The sequence below is a fragment of the Meleagris gallopavo genome, chromosome 3, assembly GCF_000146605.3.
Source record: "Meleagris gallopavo isolate NT-WF06-2002-E0010 breed Aviagen turkey brand Nicholas breeding stock chromosome 3, Turkey_5.1, whole genome shotgun sequence".
NCBI classification, from domain to species: Eukaryota; Metazoa; Chordata; class Aves; order Galliformes; family Phasianidae; genus Meleagris; species Meleagris gallopavo.
In genome coordinates, this window is record NC_015013.2 from 57,160,816 (window position 1) to 57,174,048 (window position 13,233).

The 13,233-nt window shown below is 40.8% G+C and overlaps 1 protein-coding gene across 1 annotated transcript in view; it reads left to right on the plus strand.

Moving 5' to 3' along the window:
* Window positions 1-11,750, plus strand: part of SDCBP (syndecan binding protein) — a 12,100-nt gene extending 350 nt beyond the window's left edge. Inside the window, exons 2-9 of the mRNA XM_010708961.3 lie at window positions 3,366-3,431; window positions 5,009-5,087; window positions 6,875-6,975; window positions 7,255-7,413; window positions 8,551-8,726; window positions 9,840-10,011; window positions 10,511-10,602; window positions 11,030-11,750. Of these exons, the coding sequence (XP_010707263.1) occupies window positions 3,381-3,431; window positions 5,009-5,087; window positions 6,875-6,975; window positions 7,255-7,413; window positions 8,551-8,726; window positions 9,840-10,011; window positions 10,511-10,602; window positions 11,030-11,084 (885 nt within the window). The 5' untranslated portion in view covers window positions 3,366-3,380 and the 3' untranslated portion in view covers window positions 11,085-11,750. The remainder of the gene's footprint in view (window positions 1-3,365; window positions 3,432-5,008; window positions 5,088-6,874; window positions 6,976-7,254; window positions 7,414-8,550; window positions 8,727-9,839; window positions 10,012-10,510; window positions 10,603-11,029) is intronic.
* Window positions 11,751-13,233: the final 1,483 nt, after the last annotated feature.

A 13,233-nucleotide genomic window follows, 5' to 3' on the forward strand; every position in this document is an offset into this window, starting at 1 on the left:
CGAGCAGCCATTTCGTGGGGCTGCGGCGTTCCCGCCGCTGGGAGCCCCTCCCGAGGGCTCGTCCGGCCGCCGTGACCGAGCGGAGAAACGAACGCTGTGTGCTTTGGCATCCGTTCTCTGCCTTGGGTTCGGGGTTTTGGGGTGCTACTCTTTCCCGTTCAGACTGCGGGTCTCTTGCTTCCTTCCCAGTCAGCACCCTTGTCTGTGCCTCTGCCAGGGGGTTGGGCGTTCGTACCGCCTTCTGTTTGGATCCGGAGGTGGAACGGATGTGTTGTGCCTTTGTGGGCAAGTGAGCCCTTCCTCAGGTCTGAAATGGAGGCAGCACCTTCCCGAGTTTTCCTCGTAAGGAGGGCAGCGCTCGGAGGCCAATTAGGTGGTATCAGGAGGGAAACACCGGGTAATTAGTGGAGGTCACAGCTTGCAAAACAGCTGCTCTCTTCCGCTGTCTCAACCTGACCTTCGGGAAGTCAGTCCTAAGTTTGGAGAGGGAACTTAACCTCACAGCTTTTGAGCTGTTCTGAAAGGCAAAGTTGCTACTCTAGTGCTGGTTTTGTGGCTTGCTGTAATCTCCGCATGAGCCGCAGGCACAAATTACCTTTACTCAGCCCACTCCAGCTCCTAGTACTGTCTGCTGCCAATTCCAGAGGCAGTGATAGCCACAGATCAGACGTCAGCTAGTTCTCAGGCTGTGTTCAGTTCTGTGGTTTTCAACCCAGCAACTGTGTTGGGCTGACTACTGTTCTCCAGCCAAACCTGCACGTCACCAGACTGCACCTACCTATGGGACTCCCTGCACGGAGCCCAAGGATGTCACGAGTGCTGCCTGCCTGTTGGTTGAGCACTGCCCTTGGTCAATAGGATCTGCGTGGCCAGGCAGCCTGCTGAAGGTCCTTCTGGCCTGAGGGTACTTGGAAACAGAGTTTTCTTTCCTTTTTGCTTTTATGCTTTTCATGAAAGCCTCAGGTTACTGTACGCATTCTTCGTGTGATGTAGGAACCTGTAAACAACTGGAAAATGGTTCTGCTGCCAGTGTAGGTTCCTGAGGGAGGACAGGAGGTGAGCAGCTCCGTTGTGTGGTAGCTGCTCCCCAGCTCTTGTCTGAAGCTGTTCCAGCAGCTGTCCTGACTTTGTGTTCAGACTTGTTATTGCTCTGAGTCCCGGATGGGTTCTTCCTGAGTTTCCTGGTGGTCCCTGAAGTTGATGTTAGCTGCTAAATGGTCATGTTTTGAACTAAATACGGTACTTTGGGGCATCTCATGTTGCGTAATGAGGTGCTAGGTGCGTATTTAAGTGTTAGAACTGTTTGGAAATTGAAAATGCTCCTTTTTATGTAAGAGCAACAAAGCTGGTATGCAAGGAGACGAGAATGCAGTCGTTGGTGACCGTTATTCCAGTTATTTGTTGGAAAACCAAAAATAGCATCCAGTGAGATTTTGAGGAGGAAGCTGGCAGGGCAACTCTTTGGGAGCTGTGACACACCCTTGGGTTTGCAAGGTTCCAGCTGGGAAGGGAGGTGGCCTGGGTGGTGATTGGCCCAGCTGGAAGCGTGATGCCGTGAAACGGTCACCAGAACCAGAGACCCAGCAGATGCTACAATGGGCTCTGCCTGGGTGTCATTTGTGCTGCTGTGAATACGATGCTCTGTGTAGCTTTACTGGGGATATAATTCTAAAATGAAAGAAGGATATTTAAGTTCGTTGTTTGGAAAGAATTTTTCTCTCAGAGGGTAGTGAGGTGCTGGCACAGCTGCCTGGAGAAGCTGTGGTGCCCCATCCCTGGAGGCACTCAAGGCCAAGTGGGATGGGGCCCTGAACAACCTTGCCTGGTGGGGGGCAGCCCTGCCCACCACAGGGGGATAGAACTGGATGATCTTTAATTTCCATCCAATCTGAGTCATTCTATGCTTTTACCAGCAGAACGAGGTGGCTAGGGACTGCTTTGGCTTGCATTTGCTGTTATCCGTTTTGATTGAGCAAAAGCATTTGTATTGATGGCATTCAGGTCAGTGCTGCCTTAAAATGGAATCTTAAACTGGTGTTAAATGTCTGTTTAATTTTTAACGTTTCTGGATCTCAGTTATATTTTGTTTGCTTCAATGACCTGACAAAAAGTATCAGTTGCAAATAATGATGAACGCGTGGCCAGTTTTGTTGGGGTAGTTTAGATCTTTGTCACACTTTGGGCTCCCTTTGGAAATGTTAATTGTAGTGTGACATGATACTTGAGCTGTTGGGCGCTCTGCTGAACAAGTAGAAAAGCTGTTGATGACATTAATCTTATGTGAAGAGACATCTATTGTGTTACTGCAGCATGTCATCAAGCATCAGCTTTTTTATTTTATATCAACTTAGTATCTGCATGTAAAGCAGCAGCTCAAGGATTTATGTAATGGTCGCTTTCAGTCTTGCACAAATTAGGACCTTTAACTTTGGATGAGAGAATTAATCTCCCAACCAGAAGCTTTTCATAGTGCCTCTGTTAACTGCATTAATGTTTTTTGTGCCACGTCTTAACTTTCAAAGCTTTATCGTGTTCTCATTTTCTGTTTCTGTCCTTTCCTTTGCTCAATTAAAACGTTTACTTATTCTGGGGTGAAATGTCTTATCTATTCTTTTGCGAAGTTCTGTTGACCTCAGTGAGAATTTAAGCAAAGGATCTCTCAAGAGTGGAATTTTCTAAAGCCTCTGTGGCTCAAATCTAGCAGAACTGCGTGCCTTCCAGGATCATGTGAAGTGTTTTTATTTCATTGCTTCCTGTTACGTTGTCACAGGGCTTTCTCCTCATCACATGAGGGAGGCAGGCTGAAGTCTGTGGATTTCGAAACCCACCACTGTCTCTGTCTGGCTAGTTTGTGGTCTGTTGCTTCTCTTTGTTACATTTAATATGGTACAAATGGACACAAGAAGCCAGTTCTCTTGAGTGACTTCTTGATAGGAGTGTTAGAAATGATGAAAGCCTTTAGATAGTGTGAAAACTTCTGAACAGTTTTCCTCAGTTGTATGTGAATTACTGTCCTATTTGGAAGGTGGAATATAATTAGGTTTCCAACTTAATCCTCATCGTTGTTGCAATACTTCCTGTGAAGCTGCTCTCTGTGTAGGCTTTCTCATAGCTTTGACCTAAACTTTAACAGCACTAAGTAGTGTAAGCAAAGCCTATTATACACAGGCTATTAGTGATAATAGATTAAATGGTTAGTCTTAATGAAATTTGTCTTCAGTGCTTTGTATCTGCAGTGCTAAGATTTACAGGTCACAACTTGCTTATTTAGTGCTTTGTCTGCTTTCTCTTTCATTTCTGTTTTAAGCTATAATGCTAGGCAAATACCCGATGGCTAACCCTTTCTTTGTCTTTCTACAACTCAGTGAGGCTGCATCAACATGTCTCTCTATCCTTCCCTGGAAGATCTGAAGGTGGACAAAGTTATTCAGGTATGGCAGACTTTCATAAAGGTGGTTTTGGTAACAATAATGGTCCCGTTGATACTTAAGACAGGGAGGAGAGAACTACTAGATTTTGTATTTTACAGTCTCTGAAAAGGAAAAGAAAAGGTAAAGTGTCTCAGTCTCACCTGCGTTTCTCTGTGGGGGCGAAGGATCTTTTGGAGCTGTAGGAACTGTGTTGGTATTTCTTTGTTCAACCCCATGTGCCCTGAGATATTCTGAGGTGAAGATACAGTATTTGACAGCGAACTTTGATTTAAAAATGAAACCCAATCCTGCCTGGAGCTGATGATATGCTCCTTTAGCCTTTTGGAAATAGCTGCTAGTGTTTATATACTATAACTAAAAACTCTCTACTACTTAACTTTTGTGACCACTGAGGTAATGGAAGTAGGGTATCTCTGTACTGAGTACGTGTCCTCTACAAATCAGTATGATTAAAATGAAAAGTGATTGAGGGGGGGAGGGAAAGGGTGGGGTTCTTAAAAAACAAAACAAATCAAAAACCTGTTCTTACTGTACAGTGTTTGTGTTGGAGGCTTTTCTTCTAGGTACTTTTGATATTGGTAAATAATGAGTCATTTTTGCTCTGAAACTTCTTAAATGTGACTTCCTGGAGAGAATAGGACTATGAAATCTTCTATTTTTAAGCATTATTTACCTTTTTTAAAAAAAAAAACATTCAGTAATTCGGTCGTCATGTTGAATTTGGTGATTTATGTGTCCTGTTTGGCACTGTATTTCACTATTCTAAAACTTAACCACACCTTTAACTTTTAACATCAGTAGCAATGTTAAGGTGGCTGTTTCTGTTCTGCCTAATAATACGTCTCTGTAAGGTAATGTTTTTGACTCTTTGTGGATGCTCAAGGCTAAAAGAGAAGCAGCTCAGATAACTGAGAAGAAAGGGAATTGGCTTACTTTAAATAGTCTCTCCTATTTGTAAGCCAATAAGCAATATGGAAACTAAGCTTAGCACATTCATGAAAAGTTGTGCATTTGGGAACTCTTGTAAGAGAAATAATTTTGGTAAATACTTGTCTTTCAGAAGGTATGGAAGTAGTAGCTCTGAATTGTATGGAGCTTCACTTGCAAGCTGCAAATGGTTGTGGCAGAACCCATGAATAATACTTCTAACTGGTGAAAAGGTAGAACTGCTGGTATCTACCTGGAAAAAAACCAACTACTGTACTTTCATATAGTACTGGATGTGCTTTTAAACTTTAAGTTTTAAGCTTTAGCAGTCAAGCTTATGCGTCTTTTGAAGATCACAGGCTTTTTAACTTGCCTAATGACAAAACTGGAACTGAAGCTGATGGTGAAGCCTTCCTGTGTTATTAGAGTAGCTCCTTCTCTCAGGAAGGTTCGAGTTCTTGTTGAAGTAGTATGATAACACTGCTGCATATTGTATTAAATACTTCAAAGAATATGATTGCCTTCAGTGCTTGAAGTTGAATGGCAATTAGCATATAGGAAAAGAAAATACTTGATCCACTGGCTGTGTAAGGAACATCTCTTACACAAGAAAGATCCATGATAACGTATGAGAGTTTCCTTCCTTTTAGGCTCAGACTGCCTTCTCTTCAAATCCAGCTAATCCAGCAATCTTGTCTGAAGCTTCTGCTCCTGTTCCTCATGATGGAGGTAAGGTCATGCTCTGCATAGTGTGCTAATGTTGTTGGTACCATTTGAGCTCTCCTTAACTCTCACCTCAGCCACTTGCATATACTTACTTACTGTGTGTGTTTGTAAACTTCAGACAGCAGCACGAATCTGAACATCTTCCCTCTGGAGCATATCAACTTGCTTGGAAATGAGCAAGTGTGGATCTGTTAATAGAGATGTGCCCAGGAAAATGGAATGTAAATGTTATACTTTCTACAGCTTTTGGGATGAAAATGTATGTTGGAAAATGCAGTGGACCCAAAGCTGTCTGTCTCATTTCTCCTTTTTATTCCATGCTGATGTGCACCCACAAAGATGCACAGATACGCCTGAAAATCTGTAACTAGCATGACCAGCTGCAGTGCTGGAACAGCAGTCAAGGATGCTGATAGTGCAGGTATTAAGGCTTGGTGGATACACCTTTGTTACCTTTTCTCCAGTTGTGCTCTTGGAGCTGGCGTGACCTAAGTGGTTTTAAGGCTGGAATTTGTTTAGCTTGTCAGAGACCAATCTTAGATCTGAGAAAATGAATGACTTATTTTGATATCAGCTTGACTGCAAATTCCTCAAATGTTGTGTATGGCTGAAAAAAGTTTAATTGCTTGCTAGATAACCATTCTGTTGGGGCATATTGACAGTTTCTAGGACATGCCAATCCCAAAGGGACTCCCTCAGTCCCGTTGGAGGCAGGAGAACGTATGTCATCGTCATCGAGAGATGCTGGATGTTTTGTGCTGTTTGGAGTACTCTCTTACTTTGAATTGGAATGTAATATAGCCAACAAGATGCATTCTGCAGCGTTATCTTTTGATGAAGAACAAAAGACAAAAATGAGGTGTTGCCAAAATCATGTACAGCTTTCGTTCCTAAGGGCTTGAAATGCCAGCAGAAGGCAGCCACAGAAGAAACAGTCATTAAAGACTTGCTGATTGGTATCACTAAACCAATTTTGATATAATTGTGTTTTTTCTTGTGTGAAACAGATTGTGAATTTGTCTCTAAATACTTTAAGTTGTCAAAAGTATCTTGGTTAGGTAAGAATATCTTCTAATGGCCTTTGAGTTCTTTCACAGGAAAGGTAGCTGTCAGTTTCTGGTCAAACGTGGGTTCTTAAAGTAGTTGTATGTGTACCTATAAATGAGCACTAGAAACCTAATTGATGCGTATCAGTGAGTCTGCTTGCTTTCGTAGTTGCCCCTTGTAGCATTTTGTCCTCCCAGAAGCCTTTTCTATCACCACTCTTGTCTAAAGGGCAGGTAGATTTGTAAGAGTCCTTGTAACTGCTGCTTGTCAGATGGCACCGTTCAGTCATCTGTGGAACATGAGCAGCATCAAGCTTACTTCTGGAGTAGTTTGACTCAAGATCTGACAAATCTGTGCGACTTCCTTTTTTCCCCATTCCTTGCCACCTGCTCCTCTCAGAAGAGGACTGTCCTGCTGGATGTGTCAGGGGCCGTAGTTCTTTCTCTGTTGGTACAAGCAGCGTGACTAAAAAGGCTTCCACTTGGAGCTGTGAGAGAATGGCAGCAACTTGCTCATGAAGAACATAACATTCAGCTTTACTCTGTGTGTGGCTTTTCTGGGGAGAACTTTTCAAGACAAATGCGTGCTGGTTCCATGAGTATCTCTTACGCTGTTCACTTCTGTCTTCCATTCTCAAATAAAATATGTTAAGATATCACAAGATATCAGTTAACGGACATACGAATAATATGCTGTTCTGTTTAATGGACAAGTATATTAATTTCATGTTTCTCCTCACATAGGCTTGTACCCCAGATTATATCCAGAACTTTCTCAGTACATGGGTCTGAGTCTCAATGAAGAGGAGGTGCAGAGAAACTTGCCGGTTGCTCAGCCACAAGGTGTAGGTACCAGTCAATGAAGTTTCAGAAACCACAAGTATAAAGACTAAATGTTTACCTAGCATTCTAGGTAGTAGACTATTATTTGTGTTAAGTACCACAATTAACTGATTAATACTACTTTTTGAGGAAAAAGTCATTTTTTCCTCCACTTTTAAACTAAGCTATTTCCATTTTAAACTGTTTCCATTTTGGAGGGAGGAAGAGAGCTGGTGTTGTGATTTAATTATTTTTAATCACTTGACATAAACTAAGTTGTCTGGCTATTTTGTTTTAATCAGCAACTGGTAACACGACCTCCTGCTAATTATATGGTAGCTCCAGTGACTGGAAATGATATTGGAATTCGCAGAGCAGAAATCAAGCAAGGCATCCGTGAAACAATTTTGTGTAAAGATCAAGATGGAAAAATTGGACTTCGCCTTAAGTCTGTTGACAATGTAAGTATAGCAGTTCACTTTTGCCAGGAGAAATCCTACTGTTGGATTAAATTGGTAGTTAAACCAGTGTGTGTGTGTGTGTGTGGTCAGAAAGTAGTCTTGTGCATAACGCTTGGTTATCTGCTATCAGCATTTGAAAGTCCTCCATTAGCTCAAACTAGAGCATGGACTAGGGTCTAATTCATAGCAGCAATATACTTTCATGTTTTACGACACCTGAAGAATATCTGTGATTTTCTTTTTCACTTTGGAGAGTAGAGGTTGGGTACTTAGCAGTTCAAGACTTACCTTTATAGAAACTCTGGGAGGTACTTAAGTTCAGCAGTAGGTGGAGTAATGCGTGTGGCTTAAATATAGATTCTTCTAATAGATTTTTAGAGATGTTTATTAACTGAGTTAATTATTAACTGATAGCAAGTGTGTCATTTTACTTGTATGCCAGGAATGATTTCAGAGTGGAATGATTTCAGAGTAGGTCGTTTCTAGTTTCCCTTAACATGAGTATACTACTAGAAGACAAGGGATTCTTAAGTCTGCTCTGAAGTTTCCCTCCTTTGGTATTGCTCAATTCTCAGTGTGGAAAGCAGTACTATTCTGTTGATGTCAGTTTTTTTCTTTTGTCCAGATTGTGTGTGGTTTTTTTTGTACATTCAAATTATACAAACATTGTATTTGGGGCTTCAAGTAGGGTTAAATTGATTCTGCATTTCTCCTAACCCAGAAATGCTAGAGTTTTCCTAGAGAGTACTGTGATTTCTTTCTACTGCCTGCTCTGTCGCTCCAAGAGGCATTATCTACCTTCTATACTGACCTGCTCTACCTATGTTTTGGGTACTTTGATAAGGAATTAGTGGTATTAAGTTTGTTGTTCTAATGCTTCTTTGTTGTTTTTACCTTTTGTAACAGTCTAGCAATTCATAATTGGTAGAAAGCTGAAAACTAATGAGGTTGAGTAAGAGGGAAAACTATGTGGAGATCATAGCACTGCTGAGCCACCATTTCTCAAGCTACACATACTGTCTCGTGTAGGAATTCTTAGTCAAATATGCAGGAAGATAGGCAAATTTAGTACTAGTCTGTATAAGGAGTTTCTCAGACTTTTTTTTTTTGCTTCCACCCTGCCCCTTTCTTTTGCAGGGAATATTTGTCCAGTTAGTACAAGCAAACTCTCCAGCGTCTCTAGCTGGCCTGCGGTTTGGAGACCAAGTTCTGCAGATCAATGGTGAAAACTGTGCAGGATGGAGTTCTGATAAAGCACACAAAGTTCTGAAACAGGCTTCTGGGGAGAGGATTACAATGATCATTCGGGACAGGTAAGGCTAACTGCAAGTACTCCAAGATGGGTGACAACCATTTCTAATTCTGTGAGATTTGGGTTTCTCCTCGCTTGAGAAGCATTGCAGGCATAGTACACAGACAGACAGGTTCTGCTTTCTTCATATAGATCTCTAGAAGTGTTCCTTCTTATGGCAAATAGTACAGATCATAATAGCAACTAACTTGCAAACTTCCATTGCACCCCTCATCTTGGTGTGATGAGGCCTGATGTCTTTAAGGTAAACTGATGAGTGCTAGCACAAGTTTAAATTCTGAATTCACAATTTCTCTACTACTTTGACATAGCTTGACTTGTGCTTATACCAGTTGAAGAAGCAATAGTAGGTAGTGTTGAAATATTCATTATATTCATGTGTTTAAAACTTTCATTTGCATTTTTACTTAGCATCATAGTTTCCTTCTGAACTTGATTATTTACATATGAATTTGTGACATGCTTATTACAAGTACGTTTGGTAAAGCAATACAGGTTTTAAAATTGGAATTGGATACGTAGTCATAATGGTAGTGATATAATATATATATAATATCAATATATATATATATTGAGAAGATGTCACACTGCAAATGATACTAAGTAGGCCTTCAGAAGTTTCTCAGTGTTACGTTTTTAAGAATGAAGGTTGACCTCAATGGCAGCGTAAGACTTCTATTGTGTTAAACTAAAATACAATCATAGTATATTTTCCTGTTCCATAATGCTTCTGTGCCCGACTTCCTACCCTACACCTGGATTACAGTGGTCTACAGTATGTCAGCTGCCTGGTAATGCTTGTATGCTTGAATGGCTGTTTGTGTGGTTGGTTGTTTTGGTGTGTGTGGTTTATTTTAACTTAGAAGGGGAATATCTATAGAAAAGGGAAAACATATCAGGTGTGGAATGTGACTTTGCTGTGGAAAGTAGAGATTAAAATAGCAACTATTCACAAAATGAAGCTAAAACCTATTGCTTTTCATTGTATTCTAAGGAGCCAGATTTCTGTTACATGAACTTCTGGTGAGTTGCAGGAACTGAAATAGTGTGTAGTTGTTCTTGTGGTTTAGCAAACTGAAAATTTTGCATTTTACAATTCCTTTATTCCCTACAGGCCTTTTGAGCGTATTATTACTATGCATAAGGACAGCACAGGGCATGTTGGTTTCATATTCAAGAATGGAAAAATAACCTCAATAGTGAAAGATAGCTCTGCTGCAAGAAATGGACTTCTTACCGAGCACAACATCTGTGAAATTAATGGCCAGAATGTAATTGGATTGAAGGTAAGATAAGTACTGCATGGTGATGTAGGGGGCACATTTTGCTGTGCAGTAACTGTATTTTGCAGAGGGGAAGATGATGTATTCTTGAATGTTTATAAAAACATGATGGTAACTTGCTCCATAACATGATGGGAAACACTTGTTTTAAAGTGTCTTTGCTGCTTACTATCTATTAATGGGGAAACTCCATCCTCTCTGCGTTTACCTGTTACACTTGGCCTTCTGTTTTTAATCTCTAGTGGCAAAACGTAAGGAATATTCTGTCGACCTGTATCAAGTTGTAGTAGGATGCCTATATCCCTTCTCCAGGCAATTTCTGTAAAGAGTAACTCCACAGATGCTTACTGATTGGCACTGTGGGTTAGTGATTAGCCCTGGAGGTTAAAACCCTGAAGTAAGGAGCCGTGCATCTCTGAATATGCCTAGATGGAGCTCCTGAACTCTACTTCATTAGTCATCTTGAGTGATGTTGCTCATATGATCTCTTGTTCAATAACAGGACCCTCAGATTGCAGACATCTTGGCAACAGCTGGAAATGTAGTGACAATTACCATCATGCCTTCAAGTATTTACGAGTATATAATAAAGAGGTAGGTGCCAGTGTTAATTATACTCAAGCTGACAACTACTAGCTTTCGCAGGCTAAATAAAATTTAACTTGGGCTTGCCATGAGAACAAGCTAGACAGAAAGACTGGTTAAGATGGGGAAATCTGAAAACGTGCATCATCCAATGACTTGCATCAGACTGGGGTGTTTTGGTTCTGTTTTCAAGCTGTTCTTATGGCAGTGGTGCTCCTTCGATTTTTCTTTACTTCCAAAACCCTCCTCTAGGCACTGTTTGACTAAGTGTTTTGAAGTACAAGTCTTTGTTGCCTTAAGACTAAAATACTGTTTCTAGTGGTGTGAGAGGCCAGTATTTTTAATTAAAGAGATAGCAATGACAAAGATACAACAGTCATTCTTCTAGACTTCCGCATCTGTCTTGCACAACTGAGCACCTTCTCCTTTTCTTTAGGATGGCAACAAGCATCATGAAAAGCCTCATGGATCACTCTGTTCCTGAAGTCTAAGCTTCCCTCATGCATGTGTGTGTACATGTATAATGAGAATTCTGCTCAACTTGGCCTATTATACTCAGTGATTCCTTTCTTCTGCACATGAGCCTTTCTGGAGGCCAGGAGAAGTTATGCTGTGTCAAGCACTTGCATCTGTCATGGCTGGGAATGTTGCAGTTCAACATATCTCGTTTATTCGCAAACTGTAAAACTTGTAGCCCTATATGCTTGACAAATGTGAAATTCCAATTATGTTAGGACTTCTTTTCATAGGTCTCTTCCTTAGTTTACTACTATTATAAGCCATGCAACTGAAGGAACCAGATGTAACTTGCAAAGTAAGTGTTGTTAAGTAGGGCAATGCTGTGCTTTGTACATTTAAAGGAAAAAAAAAAGTATTTTTACTGCTTTCTGTTTGCAAGAGTAGATTTGAGATAGCATATTAGAAGTATGGCTAGTAGTAGCTTATTTTTTGTTGTAGTAAATACTGTTTACACAAGAATGCCAGCTAGGCTGAATATAGCTGAAGGCATCCCTTGCTAAGTATAATGAAACGTAGTGTACAGATAATCAAATCTTTTTATTACTTGTTATACAAATTGTAACTAATATGCTTATCTCTCGCCTTAACCAAGTTCTTAAGGATTCAGAAGTAATGACAATAAACAATTTGAAACTTTAGATGGTGTGTGTGCCTAATGGGATCAGCTAAGACAGGCTTCGTTCATTAAGGCCAGTTTCTGCTGGAAGCACAGACAAGCTAGGAAATAAACTTAAGTTAGGAAGATGTTTAAAACTATACTGCCAATGAAGTTGCAATATATTAAAGATATAGATCTCACATGTTTAGACAGTACGTGGTTATTTTCTACCTTCTGTTTAACATGTAGAATAGAAATTCCTGTTCATCAGGAGTACTAATTGTGTAGTTGCAGTTGTTCTCAGTTGTGTGCAGCTCACTAAATGTACTGGGGCTGGTAGGGATGGAGTTAATTTTCTTTGAAGTGCTTCCAGGTACACTGGGGTTTGGATTTGTGTTGAGTGCTGATATCCTGTGTGTGTTTGCTAAGCAATGCCTGCAGTGCACTGAAGCCTCTTGTTTTTCACTCTGCTCTGTTTATGCAGTAAGCGGGGGTGGAGGGTGGGCAAGATGCTTGAAGGGACAAAGATGGGATTGCTGACCTGAATTGACCAAAGAGGTATTCTGCACTGTCTAACATCATGCTTAGTAATAAAACTGGGCAAGTGGAGGAAATACTTCCTGAACTGCTGCTTGGAAACTTACCTGGGCTTTGGTCTGCTGGTAAGTAGTGGTGATTGTCTTTACATAACTTTTTTTTTTAATTTTCCCCTTAATAAGTCAACCAACATTAATCTATCTTTTCCCCTTCCCTTCCAATCCATCCTGTTCTGTGGCAGGTGACAAACATGGTGGGGGCACCAGCTGATGGGTGGTGACCTTCAAGCTTAGGTCATAGGCATGGGTTCAGCTGAGTCTTTAAGTGTTCTGAAGTTAAATGCCAAGTTTAGCAACTTTTTTCCCTTTTCATGCTCTGTTGCAGGCACTAATTGTGTAAATATTAGTCCTTTAGGTACCTTATTTGCTGGCTTCTTCATCTAACTGAAGAAATATTTCAAAAGGGGAATGCAAAACATGCTTTTAAAGAAAACAAACACTTGATAGCTACAGGCTGTGGGGTCACTTTATTAGCATCATAGGTAGCTGTGGGTTTTCCTATTTGCAGAAGCGATGCTTGGGATAAAGTTGGGAACTTCAGTTATGTCTGTGAACCACAGACCTGCTCTTCTTCCTGGGCATGTTGCTGTATGAGTACTGCATATTCACCTACTTCTAGAGAAGAATCCTTGTAGCTTTTGTTTCTTAAATGAATTTGTAACAGTAATGCTAGCTGAGAAAACTAATACACTACTTCAGGCTGCAGTGGCAGTGAAATTCATTCCAGGAGCCACTTTAATTGTTCAGTTAGTAATGACCAGGCTGACCATGACTGGGGTGAGCTCTTAGTGGCACTGATTAATGATTTCACACAGTGTTATGATTCAGCCTTATGGGGGTAGGACATGTAGCTTTTAGCAGTGAACTGGAGGTACCTAAGAAAGCCCTGCAACCTAAGACAGTGTATAAGCAGATACATCTGTTCCT